The sequence below is a fragment of the Taudactylus pleione genome, unplaced genomic scaffold (assembly GCF_031769625.1).
Source record: "Taudactylus pleione unplaced genomic scaffold, aTauple2 ptg002751l, whole genome shotgun sequence".
Taxonomy (NCBI): Eukaryota; Metazoa; Chordata; class Amphibia; order Anura; family Myobatrachidae; genus Taudactylus; species Taudactylus pleione.
Genome location: NW_028287126.1, coordinates 2,623,844 through 2,642,226, shown reverse-complemented (window position 1 = coordinate 2,642,226; position 18,383 = coordinate 2,623,844). Strand labels below are relative to the sequence as shown.

General features: G+C 47.0%; 1 protein-coding gene across 1 annotated transcript in view; it reads left to right on the top strand.

Annotated features, from left to right (window-relative positions):
* Positions 1-4,624: 4,624 nt before the first annotated feature.
* CAMK2N1 (calcium/calmodulin dependent protein kinase II inhibitor 1) overlaps positions 4,625-18,383 on the top strand; it is a 118,830-nt gene continuing 105,071 nt past the window's right edge. The window contains exons 1-2 of the mRNA XM_088466267.1: positions 4,625-4,726; positions 5,821-6,127. Of these exons, the coding sequence (XP_088322393.1) occupies positions 5,941-6,127 (187 nt within the window). The 5' untranslated portion in view covers positions 4,625-4,726; positions 5,821-5,940. The remainder of the gene's footprint in view (positions 4,727-5,820; positions 6,128-18,383) is intronic.

Sequence of the window (18,383 nt, the reverse complement as noted above, 5' to 3'; positions counted from 1 at the left end):
ACCATTCTGTTAATGGTGACAGTATCATATGCAGTGACAGTAGACATGTCAGAAATTGTTGCCAGGTCCTTCAGTCCGGACCAGATGTCCAAACTTGGTCCTGCCTGACCTGCATCACCGCCAGCGGGTTGTTTAGGATACCTAAGTTTTTTCCTGGCAGCCCCAGTTGCGGGAGAAAATGAAGGAGCTGTTGACGTGTCACGTTCCGCTTCAGCTGACAGTGTTTTCACCAGCAGGTCTTTGCACCTCTGCAGACTTGTGTCGGCCAGAAAAAGAGACACCACATAGGCTTTAAACCTAGGATCGAGCACGGTGGCCAAAATGTAGTGGTCTGATTTCAACAGATTGACCTCCCTGGAATCCTGGCAAAGCGAATGAAGGGCTTCATCCACAAGTCCCACATGCCGAGCGGAATCGCTCCGTCTTAGCTCCGCCTTCACTTTCTCCAGCTGCTTCTGCAAAAGCCTGATGAGGGGAATGACCTGACTCAAGCTGGCAGTGTCTGAACTGACTTCACGTGTGGCAAGTTCGAAGGGTTGGAGAACTTTGCACAACACGGAAATCATTCTCCACTGCGCTTGAGTCAGGTGCATACCCCCTCCTTTGCCTATGTCATAGGTGGATGTATAGGCTTGAATGGCCTTTTGCTGCTCCTCCATCCTCTGAAGCATATAGAGGGTTGAGTTCCACCGTGTCACAACCTCTTGCTTCAGGTGATGGCGGGGCAGGTTCAAGAGTGTTTGCTGGCGCTCCAGTCTTCGGCACGCAGTCGCTGAATGGCGAAAGTGGCCAGAAATTTTTCGGGCCACCCAAAGCGTCTCCTGCACGCCCCTGTTGCTTTTCAGAAAATTCTGCACCACCAAGTTTATTGTGTGAGCAAAACATGGGACGTGCTGGAATTTGTCCAGATGTAATGCCCGCACAATATTGGTGGCGTTGTCAGATATCACAAATCCCCAGGAGAGTCTAAGTGGGGTAAGCCACTGGGCGATGATTTCCCTCAGTTTCTCTAAGAGGTTGTCGGCGGTGTACCTCTTACTGAAACTGGTGATACACAGCGTAGCCTGCCTTGGAACGAGCTGGCGTTTCTGAGATGCTGCTACTGGTGACGCTGCTGTTGTTGCTGCGTAAGGTGATACATCTACCCAGTGAGATGTCACAGTCATATAGTTCTTAGTCTGCCCTGTTCGACTTGTCCACATGTCCGTGGTTAAGTGGACATTGGGTACAATCGCATTTTTCAGGACACTGAGGACACTTTTTCTGACGTTTCTGTACAGTCTCGGTATCGCCTGCCTAGTGAAGTGGAATCTAGACGGGATTTGGAACCGGGGACACACTACCTCCATCAATTGTCTAAATCCCACTGCACTAATGGCGGATACCGGATGCACGTCTAACACTAACATAGCAGTCAAGGCCTCAGTTATACGTTTTGCTTCAGGATGACTGCTGTCGTACTTCATCCTCCTCGCTAAGAACTGTTGGAGGGTCAATTGTTTAGTAAAAGTAGTGGTGTTCCTACTTCCTCTCTGGGATGATGAACGACTCCCAGCAGCAGCAACAGGCGTAGCAATGCAAGATCCTCCGGAGGAATCCCGGATAGGAGAGTCAGTCATGCTAGAGACATGGCCTGAAGGACTACTTCCGATCCTGACTAAGGAGGAAATTGACGAGGAGGGAGTTGACGGTGTGGTTTGCAGGCGCTTGGATACAACAGGACAACGGGATTTAGGTGTCCCTGGACTGCTTACGGTCTTAGCCAAAGTTTCTCAACTTGACAGTAACTTTTTATGAACGCGCTGCAGGTGCCGTATAAGGGAGGATGTTCCTAGGTGGTTAAAATCCCTACCCCTACTTATTTCACCTTTACATATGGTACATATGGCAAGACAGTTGTTGTCCGGATTTGGATAGAAATATTGCCAGGCCAAAGAGGTGGAATGTTTGGTCTTCTGCCCAGGCATGACCGTGATGGGCTTTTTCATCCCACAGGCAACAACTGTCTCCCCCGAAGCCTGATTTAAACAAACCACATCACCATCAGAATCCTCCTCGCCAACTTCCTCCTCAGCGCCAGCTACACCAGTATCCTCATCCTGTTGTACTTCAACAGTGACATCTTCAATTTGCATATCAGCAAGTGGACTGTGGGTGCTCCTTTCAGCACTTGCAGGGGGTGTGCAAATGGTGGAAAGAGCCACCTCTTCTCGTCCAGTGCTAGGAAGGTCAGGCATCGCAACCGCCACCACACTTGGACTCTCCTTGGGGATTTGTGATATCTTCTTAGAACGCACAGTTATTCGCTGTGCTTTTGCCAGCTTAACTCGTTTGATTTTTTTAGCGGGAGGAGGGCTTCCATCGTCATGTGAAGCTGAACCACTAGTCATGAACATAGGGAAAGACCTTAGCCGTTCCTTGCTACTCCGTGTCATAAATGGCATATTGGCAAATTTACGTTTCTCTTCAGATGATTTAAAAAAATTTTTAAGGTCATTTTCCTGAACTTTGTCATTTGGGATTGTATGTGCCCTCTACTATGACATTGGGCATCGGCCTTGGCAGACAACGTTGATGGCATGTTATCGTCTATGTCATGACTAGTGGCAGCAGCTTCAGCACTAGGAGGAAGTGGTTCTTGATCTTTCCCTATTTTATTTTTATCGGAGAAAGTTTGGTCCATCATTTATGTTATATTGATTTGATATATACGTGCGGCTAAGGCGCACACAAACACAGAAATTTTTTTTTTATTTTTGCAGGAGAGTAGTGCACTTTGTGGGTTACACCACCTTTTAAGAAATGAGCTAGCCGGCTCTTTACTTATGGGACACAGGCGCACGCTTGGCGCTGCTCCTTCGTTGATGCACGTGCAGCCACAGTGCAGACAATTCACAAACACAGAAAATAATTTTTTATTTTGTTTGGAGTGTTTCTTTGGGGGTTACAGCACCCTTTAACGTACAAGCCAGCCGGCCCTTTACTTATGGGACACAGGCGCACGCTTGGCGCTGCTCCTTTGTTGATGCACGTGCAGCCACAGTGCACACAATTCACAAACACAGAAAATATTTTTTTATTTTGTTTGTAGTGTTTCTTTGGGGGTTACAGCACCCTTTAACGTACAAGCCAGCCGGCCCTTTACTTATGGGACACAGGCGCACGCTTGGCGCTGCTCCTTTGTTGATGCACGTGCAGCCACAGTGCACACAATTCACAAACACAGAAAATATTTTTTATTTTGTTTGGAGTGCACTTTGGGGGTTACAGCACCCTTTAACGGTCAAGCCAGCCGGCCCTTTACTTATGACACAGGCGCACGCTTGGCACTACTTTGTTGATGCACGTGCGGCTACTGTGCACACAATTCACAAACACAGAAAAAAATATATATTTTTTTTGCACTTGGGGGGAGCACCCCTGATGGACAGAGCACCCCTTGGACAACACTACAGCACCCCTTTAGAACTGGGACACTGCACAGGACTTTGGAGTGGACACAGCCCCTATGGACAACTGACTGCACAACACAGTCCAGCCAGCCCCTATGGACTTTGGAGGAGTGGACACAGCCCCTATGGACAACAGCAGCACAGCGCAGCACAGCACAACACTACACTGCACTACACTACACAGCCCAGCCAGCCATAACTCCCACTCTCCCTCTTCACTGTCCACAGCCGAGTGAGAAAATGGCGCCGACGGGGGTACCTTATATAGGATCCAAAATCCGCGAGACCCGGAAGGCGGGATGATGACGTTTTGCCTCGATTTCAGATCCGAGTCAGGCGGGAAAAGTCGAGCCTCACTTGGATTGGGGGGGCTCGGTTTTCAGAAATCCGAACCCGCTCACCCCTACTATATACCTACATACACACACATACCCTATATACCTACATACTACATACACATACCCTATATATCTACATACTACACACATATACCCTATATACCTACATACTACACACACATATACCCTATATATTTACATACTAAACACACACATACCCTATATACCTACATACTACACACACATATACCCTATATACCTACATGCTACACAAAACTGACACTTAGCTCATCTCTTATCAACACCAAGGTAAGCACACGTCCCCCCCCAGCTGTATATCACAGCCACAGATGTAGAGAATATCACTCACACAGCACTGTATCAGGGCCATCTCTTCCATTGGGCTTGTTGGGCAGTTGCCCAAGGGCCCGAAGCTTGTAGGGGCCCACCAGCCTACCCCCTTCAGCCGCAAGTACTCACCTCAGTCCCAGTTTCACGTAATCCGCCGTCTTCAGACCAGTCAGACAGAGACTCTCTGCATGTGTGGGAGGTCTGATGGCCATGCAGGAGGGTTTAATTTTATTGACCATTTACATTTGCCCAGGGCCCACACTGCTGTTAAGACAACCCTGCACTGTATATCCCCCTACCTATTCTGCAGCAGGTGTATGGAGGGTGGAGGGCTCTATGTACCCCCTGCCCCATATCACACCCCCTCCCCCGCCACACACATCATGATGTAGGAATGTTGGGATACACAGCACAGAGACCCCTATTTCCAGCCCGCACACAGCAGCAGCATCATCCTCCCATCCTCTCCCCCAGATAGAGCCTCCTCCTGCCCCCTCTCTGTCTCTGTCACTCCCCCTCCTCCTGCCTCTGTCTCTCCGCTCCCAGCAGCAGCATCTGCCGTCTCCGCGCCGCTCTCTCCCTCTGGTAGGTTCTCTCTGCCGTCCCCTGTACCCTTCATGTACCCCCCACCCAACACACAGCCCCTTCCTGTGTACCCCCCACATACACAGCTGCTGCTTGCGCCCCTCATCTGCCCCCTGCCGGGATCAAACCCCCCGTAACATACACCGATGCTGTCCGCATCCCTTATCTACCCCCTGTCCGGGGTCTCAGGTATCCCCCTCTGCCAGCTCACATTGCAGCCAGAGACCCCCCTCTCTCCCCAGCAGCAGCCCCTGCTCCTGACAGCTTTGGCGAACCCCTCTCCCCTCTTTAACGCCCCCCCCCCCCCACACACACACACTTCTCTCCCACCCCACCTGTCTCTGCAATCCCTCCCTCACTCAGAGCCCCCTAGTATCCTCCCCTCCTCCTTCACACAGGTGTCCTGTCTACAACCCCCCCCCCCCAGTCACTAATTCTCCTGCTGTGCCCTGAACCCTGGTCTGTGCTGCCCAATTCCCCCCCCTTACTGACCTTCAGGCTGTGCTCTACCCCCCTCCTCAGCCCCTGACCCCCTGGCTGTGCTGTCCCCCTCCCCAGTCACTGACCCCTAGACTGTGCTATTCCCTTTCCCCTCTCCTCGGCCACTGAACCCATGGCTGTGCTGTATCGTATCCCCCAACCCCTCATCACTGAAACCTGGGCTGTGCTGTCCCCCTCCCACCACCCCATTCACGGACCCCCGGGCTCTGCTGTGTCCTCCTCTACCCTCAGTCACTGACCCCCGGGCTGTGCTGTATGTCCCCTCCTCACAGTCATCCCCCTCCCCACAGTCACTGACCCCCCCCCCTTACATTACTGACACCCGTGCTGTCCTGCCAACCCCCCCCGTCACTGACCCCCAGACTGTCCCCCCCCGTCACTGACCCCCAGACTGTCCCCCCCCCCCGTCACTGACCCCCAGACTGTCCCCCCCCCCGTCACTGACCCCCAGACTGTCCCCCCCCCCCCGTCACTGACCCCCAGACTGTCCCCCCCCCCGTCACTGACCCCCAGACTGTCCCCCCCCCGTCACTGACCCCCAGACTGTTCTTACCCCTCCAGTCACTGACCCCCGGGCTCTGCTGTCCCCGCAGATACCGCTCTTTGCTCCCCCAGCCGAGGATGTGATCGGGGGTCTCCCACCCGGCGAGTGATCAGCGTCCTCCGGAGTGGGCTGTGATCGGTGTCCTTGTTCCCGGAATCCCAGCGCCACCATGTCCGAGGTGCTGCCGTTCAGTGAGGCCGAGCAGCGGGGGCATTACGCGGACGGAGGGGGGGACATGGCCGGACAGATTCCCCTCACATGCCGCCTCCAGGACACCGGCAACTTCTACGGCAGCTCCGGGCAGGGGGGCGGCAAGAGACCCCCCAAACTCGGCCAGATCGGCCGCAGCAAGAGAGGTGAGTGTGAGTACCACTACATCATCTATCCCCCTCCACATCACCTGCTGCACCCTGTGTGTACCCCTCTACATCACCTGCTGCACCCTGTGTATACCCCTCCACATCACCTGCTGCACCCTGTGTGTACCCCTCCACATCACCTGCTGCACCGTGTGTACCCCTCCACATCACCTGCTGCACCCTGTGTGTACCCCTCTACATCACCTGCTGCACCCTATGTGTACCCCTCCACATCACCTGCTGCACCCTGTGTGTACCCCTCCACATCACCTGCTGCACCCTATGTGTACCCCTCCACATCACCTGCTGCACCCTGTGTATACCCCTCCACATCACCTGCTGCACCGTGTGTACCCCTCCACATCACCTGCTGCACCCTGTGTGTACCCCTCTACATCACCTGATGCACCCTGCGTGTACCCCTCCACATCACCTGCTGCACCGTGTGTACCCCTCCACATCACCTGCTGCACCGTGTGTACCCCTCCACATCACCTGCTGCACCCTGTGTGTACCCCTCCACATCACCTGCTGCACCCTGTGTGTACCCCTCCACATCACCTGCTGCACCCTGTGTGTACCCCTCCACATCACCTGCTGCACCCTGTGTGTACCCCTCTACATCACCTGCTGCACCCTGTGTGTACCCCTCCACATCACCTGCTGCACTCTGTGTAGCCCTTACTCACATAACCTGTTGCACTGTTTGAACTCCCATACATCACCTGCTGCCTATGTGTACCTACCACATCACCTGCATTGTATGAATTCCGCAACATCACCTGTACCCTGTGTACCCCTCTGCATAACCTGTTGTACCCTGTGTGTACCCCTACATCACTTGCTACATCCTGTGTGTACCCCTTTACATCACCTGCTGCCTATATGTCCCCCCAGCATCACCTGTTGCACCCAGTGTGTAACCTTCCAAGATCACCTGCTGTACCCTGTATGTAGCCCCTACATCATCTGCTGCTCCATGTGTGTAACCCTCAACCATTACCTTCACCATATAACCACTGACCTGTGTGTACCCCCTACATTACCTGCACCCTATAACCACTGACCTGTGTGTACCCCCTACATTACCTTCACCATATAACCTCTGACCTGTGTGTACCCCCTACATTACCTGCACTCTATAACCACTGACCTGTGTGTAACCCCTACATTACCTGCACCCTATAACCACTGACCTGTGTGTAACCCCTACATTACCTGCACCCTATAACCACTGACCTGTGTGTAACCCCTACATTACCTGCACCCTATAACCACTGACCTGTGTGTAACCCCTACATTACCTGCACTCTATAAACACTGACCCGTGTGTAACCCCTACATTACCTGCACCCTATAACCACTGACCTGTGTGTACCCCCTACATTACCTGCACTCTATAACCACTGACCTGTGTGTAACCCTTACATTACCTGCAATCTATAACCACTGACCTGTGTGTAACCCCTACATTACCTGCTCTCTGTAACCACTGACCTGTGTGTAACCCCTACATTACCTGCACCCTATAACCACTGCCCTGTGTGTACCCCCTACATTACCTGCTCTCTGTAACCACTGACTTGTGTGTAACCCCTACATTACCTGCACCCTATAACCACTGACGTGTGTAACCCCTACATTACCTGCTCTCTATAACCACTGACCTGTGTGTACTCCCTACATTACTTGCACCCTATAACCACTGACCTGTGTGTAACCCCTACATTACCTGCTCTCTATAACCACTGACCTGTGTAACCCCTACATTATCTGCACCATATAACCACTGACCTGTGTGTACCCCTACATTACCTGCTCTCTATAACCACTGACCTGTGTGTAACCCCTACATTACCTGCTCTCTATAACCACTGACCTGTGTGTACTCCCTACATTACCTGCACCCTATAACCACTTACCTGTGTGTAGTCCCTACATTACCTGCACCCTATAACCACTGACCTGTGTGTAGTCCCTACATTACCTGCACCCTATAACCACTGACCTGTGTGTAGTCCCTACATTACCTGCACCCTATAACCACTGACCTGTGTGTAACCCCTACATTACCTTCACCCTATAACCACTGACCTGTGTGTAACCCCTACATTACCTGCACCCTATAACCACTTACCTGTGTGTACCCCTCTACATCACCTGCTGCACCCTGTGTGTACCCCTCCACATCACCTGCTGCACCCTATGTGTACCCCTCCACATCACCTGCTGCACCCTGTGTGTACCCCTCCACATCACCTGCTGCACCCTGTGTGTACCCCTCTACATCACCTGATGCACCCTGCGTGTACCCCTCCACATCACCTGCTGCACCCTGCGTGTACCCCTCCACATCACCTGCTGCACCCTATGTGTACCCCTCTACATCACCTGCTGCACTCTGTATAGCCCTTACTCACATAACCTGTTGCACTGTTTGAACTCCCATACATCACCTGCTGCCTATGTGTACCTACCACATCACCTGCATTGTATGAATTCCGCAACATCACCTGTACCCTGTGTACCCCTCTGCATAACCTGTTGTACCCTGTGTGTACCCCTACATCACTTGCTACATCCTGTGTGTACCCCTTTACATCACCTGCTGCCTATATGTCCCCCCAGCATCACCTGTTGCACCCAGTGTGTAACCTTCCAAGATCACGTGCTGTACCCTGTATGTAGCCCCTACATCATCTGCTGCTCCATGTGTGTAACCCTCAACCATTACCTTCACCATATAACCACTGACCTGTGTGTACCCCCTACATTACCTGCTCCCTATAACCACTGACCTGTGTGTACCCCCTACATTACCTTCACCATATAACCTCTGACCTGTGTGTACCCCATACATTACCTGCACTCTATAACCACTGACCTGTGTGTAACCCCTACATTACCTGCACCCTATAACCACTGACCTGTGTGTAACCCCTACATTACCTGCACCCTATAACCACTGACCTGTGTGTAACCCCTACATTACCTGCACCCTATAACCACTGACCTGTGTGTAACCCCTACATTACCTGCACTCTATAAACACTGACCCGTGTGTAACCCCTACATTACCTGCACCCTATAACCACTGACCTGTGTGTACCCCCTACATTACCTGCACTCTATAACCACTGACCTGTGTGTAACCCTTACATTACCTGCAATCTATAACCACTGACCTGTGTGTAACCCCTACATTACCTGCTCTCTGTAACCACTGACCTGTGTGTAACCCCTACATTACCTGCTCTCTGTAACCACTGACTTGTGTGTAACCCCTACATTACCTGCACCCTATAACCACTGACGTGTGTAACCCCTACATTACCTGCTCTCTATAACCACTGACCTGTGTGTACTCCCTACATTACTTGCACCCTATAACCACTGACCTGTGTAACCCCTACATTATCTGCACCATATAACCACTGACCTGTGTGTACCCCTACATTACCTGCTCTCTATAACCACTGACCTGTGTGTAACCCCTACATTACCTGCTCTCTATAACCACTGACCTGTGTGTACTCCCTACATTACCTGCACCCTATAACCACTTACCTGTGTGTAGTCCCTACATTACCTGCACCCTATAACCACTGACCTGTGTGTAGTCCCTACATTACCTGCACCCTATAACCACTGACCTGTGTGTAGTCCCTACATTACCTGCACCCTATAACCACTGACCTGTGTGTAACCCCTACATTACCTGCACCCTATAACCACTGACCTGTGTGTAACCCCTACATTACCTGCACCCTATAACCACTGACCTGTGTGTAACCCCTACATTACCTGCACCCTATAACCACTGACCTGTGTGTACCCCCTACATTACCTGCACCCTATAACCACTGCCCTGTGTGTACCCCCTACATTACCTGCACTTTATAACCACTGACCTGTGTGTAACCCCTACATTACCTGCACCCTATAACCACTGACCTGTGTGTAACCCCTACATTACCTGCACTCTATAACCACTGACCTGTGTGTACCCCCTACATTACCTACTCTCTATAACCACTGACCTGTGTGTAACCCCTACATTACCTGCACCCTATAACCACTGACCTGTGTGTACCCCCTACATTACCTGCACCCTATAACCACTGCCCTGTGTGTACCCCCTACATTACCTGCACTTTATAACCACTGACCTGTGTGTAACCCCTACATTACCTGCACCCTATAACCACTGACCTGTGTGTAACCCCTACATTACCTGCACTCTATAACCACTGACCTGTGTGTACCCCCTACATTACCTACTCTCTATAACCACTGACCTGTGTGTAACCCCTACATTACCTGCACCCTATAACCACTGACCTGTGTGTACCCCCTACATTACCTGCACCCTATAACCACTGACCTGTGTGTAACCCCTACATTACCTGCTCTCTATAACCACTGACCTGTGTGTAACCCCTACATTACCTGCACTCTATAACCACTGACCTGTGTGTAACCCTACATTACCTGCTCTCTATAACCACTGACCTGTGTGTAACCCTACATTACCTGCACCCTATAACCACTGACCTGTGTGTAACCCCTACATTACCTGCTGTCTATAACCACAGACCTGTGTGTAACCCCTACATTACCTGCACCCTATAACCACTGACCTGTGTGTAACCCCTACATTACCTGCACTCTATAACCACTGACCTGTGTGTATCCCCTACATTACCTGCTCTCTATAACCACTGACCTGTGTGTAACCCCTTCATTACCTGCACCATATAACCACTGGCCTGTGTGTAACCCCTACATTACCTGCACCCTATAACCACTGACCTGTGTGTAACCCCTACATTACCTACTCTCTATAACCACTGACCTGTGTGTAACCCCTACATTACCTACTCTCTATAACCACTGACCTGTGTGTACCCCCTACATTACCTACTCTCTATAACCACTGACCTGTGTGTAACCCCTACATTACCTGCACCCTATAACCACTGACCTGTGTGTAACCCCTACATTACCTGCACTCTATAACCACTGACCTGTGTGTAACCCCTACATTACCTGCACCCTATAACCACTGACCTGTGTGTACCCCCTACATTACCTACTCTCTATAACCACTGACCTGTGTGTAACCCCTACATTACCTGCACTCTATAACCACAGACCTGTGTGTAACCCCTACATTACCTGCACTCTATAACCACTGACCTGTGTGTAACCCCTACATTACCTACTCTCTATAACCACTGACCTGTGTGTAAACCCTACATTACCTGCACCCTATAACCACTGACCTGTGTGTAACCCCTACATTACCTGCACTCTATAACCACTGACCTGTGTGTAACCCCTACATTACCTGCACTCTATAACCACAGACCTGTGTGTAACCCCTACATTACCTGCACTCTATAACCACTGACCTGTGTGTAACCCCTACATTACCTGCACCCTATAACCACTGACCTGTGTGTAGTCCCTACATTACCTGCACTCTATAACCACTGACCTGTGTGTAACCCTACATTACCTGCACCCTATAACCACTGACCTGTGTGTAACCCCTACATTACCTGCACCCTATAACCACTGACCTGTGTGTAACCCCTACATTACCTGCACCCTATAACCACTGACCTGTGTGTAACCCCTACATTACCTGCACTCTAAAACCACTGACCTGTGTGTAACCCCTACATTACCTGCTCTCTATAACCACTGACCTGTGTGTAACCCCTACATTACCTGCACTCTATAACCACTGACCTGTGTGTAACCCCTACATTACCTGCTCTCTATAACCACTGACCTGTGTGTACTCCTCTGTATTAGCTGCTACTTATAATCACTAACCTTTGTGTACCTCTCTACATTACCTTTTACCTATAATCACTGACCTATGTGTACCTCTCTACATTACCTGCTACCTATAATCACTGACCTATGTGTACCTCTCTACATTACCTGCTACCTATAATCACTGACCTATGTGTACCTCTCTACATTACCTGTTACCTATAATCACTGACCTATGTGTACCTCTCTACATTACCTGCTACCTATAATCACTGACCTATGTGTACATCTCTACATTACCTGTTACCTATAATCACTGACCTCTGTGTACCCCTCTGTATTACCTGTTACCTATAATCACTGAACTATGTGTACCCCTCTGTATTACCTGTTACCTATAATCACTGACCTATGTGTACCCCTCTGTATTACCTGTTACCTATAATCACTGACCTATGTGTACCCCTCTGTATTACCTGTTACCTATAATCACTGACTTATGTGTACCCATCTACATTACCTATTACCTATAATCACTGACCTATGTGTACACCTTGTATTACCTGTTACCTATAATCACTAACCTATGTTTACCCCTCTGTATTACCTGTTACCTATAATCACTGACCTATGTGTACCACTCTGTATTACCTGTTACCTATAATCACTGACCTATGTGAACTCCTCTGTATTACCTGTTACCTATAATCACTGACCTATGTGTACCTCTCTACATTACCTGTTACCTATAATCACTGACCTATGTGTACCTCTCTACATTACCTGTTACCTATAATCACTGACCTATGTGTACCCCTCTGTGTTACCTGTTACCTATAATCACTGACCTATGTGTACCCCTCTGTATTACCTGTTACCTATAATCACTGACATATGTGTACCTCTCTACATTACCTGTTACCTATAATCACTGACCTATGTGTACCTCTCTACATTACCTGTTACCTATAATCACTGACCTATGTGTACACCTTGTTTTACCTGTTACCTATAATCACTAACCTATGTTTACCCGTCTGTATTACCTGTTACCTATAATCACTGACCTATGTGTACACCTTGTATTACCTGTTACCTATAATCACTAACCTATGTTTACCCCTCTGTATTACCTGTTACCTATAATCACTGACCTATGTGTACTCCTCTGTATTACCTGCTACCTATAATTACTAACCTATGTGTACTTCTCTATATTAACTGTTACCTATAATCACTGACCTATGTGTACCTCTCTACATTACCTGTTACCTATAATCACTGACCTATGTGTACCTCTCTACATTATCTGTTACCTATATTCACTGACCTATGTGTACCTCTCTACATTACCTGTTACCTATAATCACTGACCTATATGTACCCCTCTACATTACCTGTTACCTATAATCACAGACCTAGGTGTACCCCTCTGTATTTCCTGTTACCTTTAATCACTGACCTATGTGTACTCCTGTGTATTACCTGTTACCTTTAATCACTGACCTATGTGTACCTCTCTACATTACCTGTTACCTATAATCACTGACCTATGTGTACCCCTGTGTATTACGGTTATCTATAATCACTGACCTATGTGTAGCTCTCTACATTACCTGTTACCTATAATCACTGACCTATGTGTACCTCTCTACATTACCTGTTACCTATAATCACTGACCTATGTGTACCTCTCTACATTACCTGCTACCTATAATCACTGACCTATGTGTACCTCTCTACATTACCTGCTACCTATAATCACTGACCTATGTGTACCTCTCTACATTACCTGTTACCTATAATCACTGACCTATGTGTACCTCTCTACATTACCTGCTACCTATAATCACTGACCTATGTGTACATCTCTACATTACCTGTTACCTATAATCACTGACCTCTGTGTACCCCTCTGTATTACCTGTTACCTATAATCACTGAACTATGTGTACCCCTCTGTATTACCTGTTACCTATAATCACTGACCTATGTGTACCCCTCTGTATTACCTGTTACCTATAATCACTGACCTATGTGTACCCCTCTGTATTACCTGTTACCTATAATCACTGACTTATGTGTACCCATCTACATTACCTATTACCTATAATCACTGACCTATGTGTACACCTTGTATTACCTGTTACCTATAATCACTAACCTATGTTTACCCCTCTGTATTACCTGTTACCTATAATCACTGACCTATGTGTACCACTCTGTATTACCTGTTACTTATAATCACTGACCTATGTGTACCCCTCTGTATTACCTGTTACCTATAATCACTGACCTATGTGTACTCCTCTGTATTACCTGTTACCTATAATCACTGACCTATGTGTACCTCTCTACATTACCTGTTACCTATAATCACTGACCTATGTGTACCTCTCTACATTACCTGTTACCTATAATCACTGACCTATGTGTACCCCTCTGTGTTACCTGTTACCTATAATCACTGACCTATGTGTACCCCTCTGTATTACCTGTTACCTATAATCACTGACATATGTGTACCTCTCTACATTACCTGTTACCTATAATCACTGACCTATGTGTACCTCTCTACATTACCTGTTACCTATAATCACTGACCTATGTGTACACCTTGTATTACCTGTTACCTATAATCACTAACCTATGTTTACCCGTCTGTATTACCTGTTACCTATAATCACTGACCTATGTGTACACCTTGTATTACCTGTTACCTATAATCACTAACCTATGTTTACCCCTCTGTATTACCTGTTATCTATAATCACTGACCTATGTGTACTCCTCTGTATTACCTGCTACCTATAATTACTAACCTATGTGTACTTCTCTATATTAACTGTTACCTATAATCACTGACCTATGTGTACCTCTCTACATTACCTGTTACCTATAATCACTGACCTATGTGTACCTCTCTACATTATCTGTTACCTATAATCACTGACCTATGTGTACCTCTCTACATTACCTGTTACCTATAATCACTGACCTATATGTACCCCTCTACATTACCTGTTACCTATAATCACAGACCTAGGTGTACCCCTCTGTATTTCCTGTTACCTTTAATCACTGACCTATGTGTACTCCTGTGTATTACCTGTTACCTTTAATCACTGACCTATGTGTACCTCTCTACATTACCTGTTACCTATAATCACTGACCTATGTGTACCCCTGTGTATTACGGTTATCTATAATCACTGACCTATGTGTAGCTCTCTACATTACCTGTTACCTATAATCACTGACCTATGTGTACCCCTCTGTATTACCTGCTCCCTATAATCACTGACCTATGTGTACCCCTCTGTATTAGCTGTTACCTATAATCACTGACCTATGTGTACCCCTCTACATTACCTGTTACCTATAATCACTGACCTATGTGTACCTCTCTGTATTACCTGTTACCTATAATCACTGACCTATAAGTACCCCTCTGTGTTACCTGTTACCTATAATCACTGACTTATGTGTACCCCTCTACATTACCTGTTACCTATAATCACTGACCTATATGTACCCCTCTGAATTACATGTTACCTATAATCACTGACCTATGTTTACCCCTCTGTATTACCTGTTACCTATAATCACTGACCTATGTGTACCCCTCTGTATTACCTGTTACCTATAATCACTGACCTATGTGTACCCCTCTGTATTACCTGTTACCTATAATCCCTGACCTATGTGTACCCCTCTGTATTACCTGTTACCTATAATCACTGACCTATGTGTATCTCTCCCAATTACCTGTTACCTATAATCACTGACCTATGTGTACATCTCTACATTACCTGTTACCTATAATCACTGACCTATGTGTACCTCTCTGTATTACCTGTTACCTATAATCACTGACTTATGTGTACATCTCTACATTACCTGTTACCTATAATCACTGACTTATGTGTACATCTCTACATTACCTGTTACCTATAATCACTGACCTATGTGTACATCTCTTCATTACTTGTTACCTATAATCACTGACCTATGTGTACCTCTCTGTATTACTTGTTACCTATAATCACTGACCTATGTGTACTCCTCTGTATTAGCTGTTACCTATAATCACTGACCTATGTGTACCCCTCTGTATTAGCTGTTACCTATAATCACTGACCTATGTGTACCTCTCTACATTACCTGTTACCTATAATCACTGACCTATGTGTACCCCTCTGTATTACCTGTTACCTATAATCACTGACCTATGTGTACCCCTCTGTATTACCTGCTACCTATAATCACTGACCTATGTGTACCTCTCTACATTACCTGTTACCTATAATCACTTACCTATGTGTACTCCTCTGTATTACCTGTTACCTATAATCACTGACCTATGTGTACCTCTCTACATTACCTGTTACATATAATCACTGACCTATGTGTACCTCTCTACATTACCTGTTACCTATAATCACTTACCTATGTGTACTCCTCTGTATTACCTGTTACCTATAATCACTGACCTATGTGTACCTCTCTACATTACCTGTTACATATAATCACTGACCTATGTGTACCTCTCTACATTACCTGACCTATAATCACTGACCTATGTGTACCTCTCTACATTACCTGTTACCTATAATCACTGACCTATGTGTACCTCTCTTCATTACCTGTTACCTATAATCACTGACCTATGTGTACCTCTCTACATTACCTGCTACCTATAATCACTGACCTATGTGTACCTCTCTGTATTACCTGATACCTATAATCACTGACCTATGTGTACCTCTATACATTACCTTTTACCTAAAATCACTGACCTTTGTGTACCCCTCTGTATTACCTGTTACCTATAATCACTGACCTATGTGTACCCCTCTACATTACCTGTTACCTATAATTACTGACCTATGTGTACCCCTCTGTATTACCTGTTACCTATAATCACTGACCTATGTGTACCCCTCTGTATTACCTGTTACCTATAATCACTGACCTATGTGTACCTCTCTACATTACCTGTTACCTATAATCACTGACCTATGTGTACCCCTCTGTATTACCTGTTACCTATAATCACTGACCTATGTGTACCCCTCTGTATTACCTGTTACCTATAATCACTGACCTATGTGTACCTCTCTACATTACCTGTTACCTATAATCACTGACCTATGTGTACCTCTCTGTATTACCTGCTCCCTGTAGTCACTAACCTATGTGTACCCCTTTGTATTACCTGTTACCTGTAATCACTGACCTATGTGTACCCCTCTGTATTACCTGATACCTATAATCACTGACCTATGTGTACCTCTCTACATTACCTGTTACCTATAATCACTGACCTATGTGTACCTCTCTGTATTACCTGATACCTTTAATCACTGACCTATGTGTACCCCTCTGTATTACCTGTTACCTATAATCACTGACCTATGTGTACCCCTCTACATTACCTGTTACCTATAATCACTGACCTATGTGTACCCCTCTACATTACCTGTTACCTATAATCACTGACCTATGTGTACCTCTCTATATTACCTGCTACCTGTAATCACTGACCTATGTGTACCCCTCTGTATTACCTGTTACCTATAATCACTGACCTATGTGTACCCCTCTGTATTACCTGTTACCTATAATCACTGACCTATGTGTACCTCTCTATATTACTTGTTACCTATAATCACTGACCTATGTGTACCTCTCTACATTACCTGTTACCTATAATCACTGACCTATGTGTACCTCTCTATATTACTTGTTACCTATAATCACTGACCTATGTGTACCCCTCTACATTACCTGTTACCTATAATCACTGACCTATGTGTACCTCTCTACATTACCTTTTACCTATAATCACTGACCTATGTGTACCCCTCTGTATTACCTGCTCCCTATAATCACTGACCTATGTGTACCCCTATGTATTACCTGCTACCTGTAATCACTGACCTATGTGTACCCCACTGTATTAGCTGTTATCTATAATTATTGACCTATGTGTACCCCTATGTATTACCTGCTACCTATAATCACTGACCTGTGTGTACCCCTCTAGACTGCCTGCTAACTATATTCTCTGACCAATATCTCTCCCCCAACATTACCTTATTCATTACTGTCAGACACATTTTAAAGGTCCACAGGTGGAGCTAATTATTTCACATGTGATTCTGTGAGGTGACCTGGAAAACATGCACTGTTTGGGGTCCTGAGGGCAGAGTTTCAGAACTTGTGCTCTATAGGTTACAGTTCTGTGGGTGAGAATGCCTTGTTCATGGTAAAGCTCGGAGGAAATTAATAGACTGGTTCAGGCTGACAGGAAGGCGACACTGATAGTAACTCACATAACCAAATAACCTTATATTTCGTCTGAGGAGATATAGTCACAAGGGCGGAAATAGCAGGTTCACAATTTGTTGCTTTCTGTAAGTGGATAAAGCCGGTGGTGGTGGTGGTGGTGTAATAGAGCAGG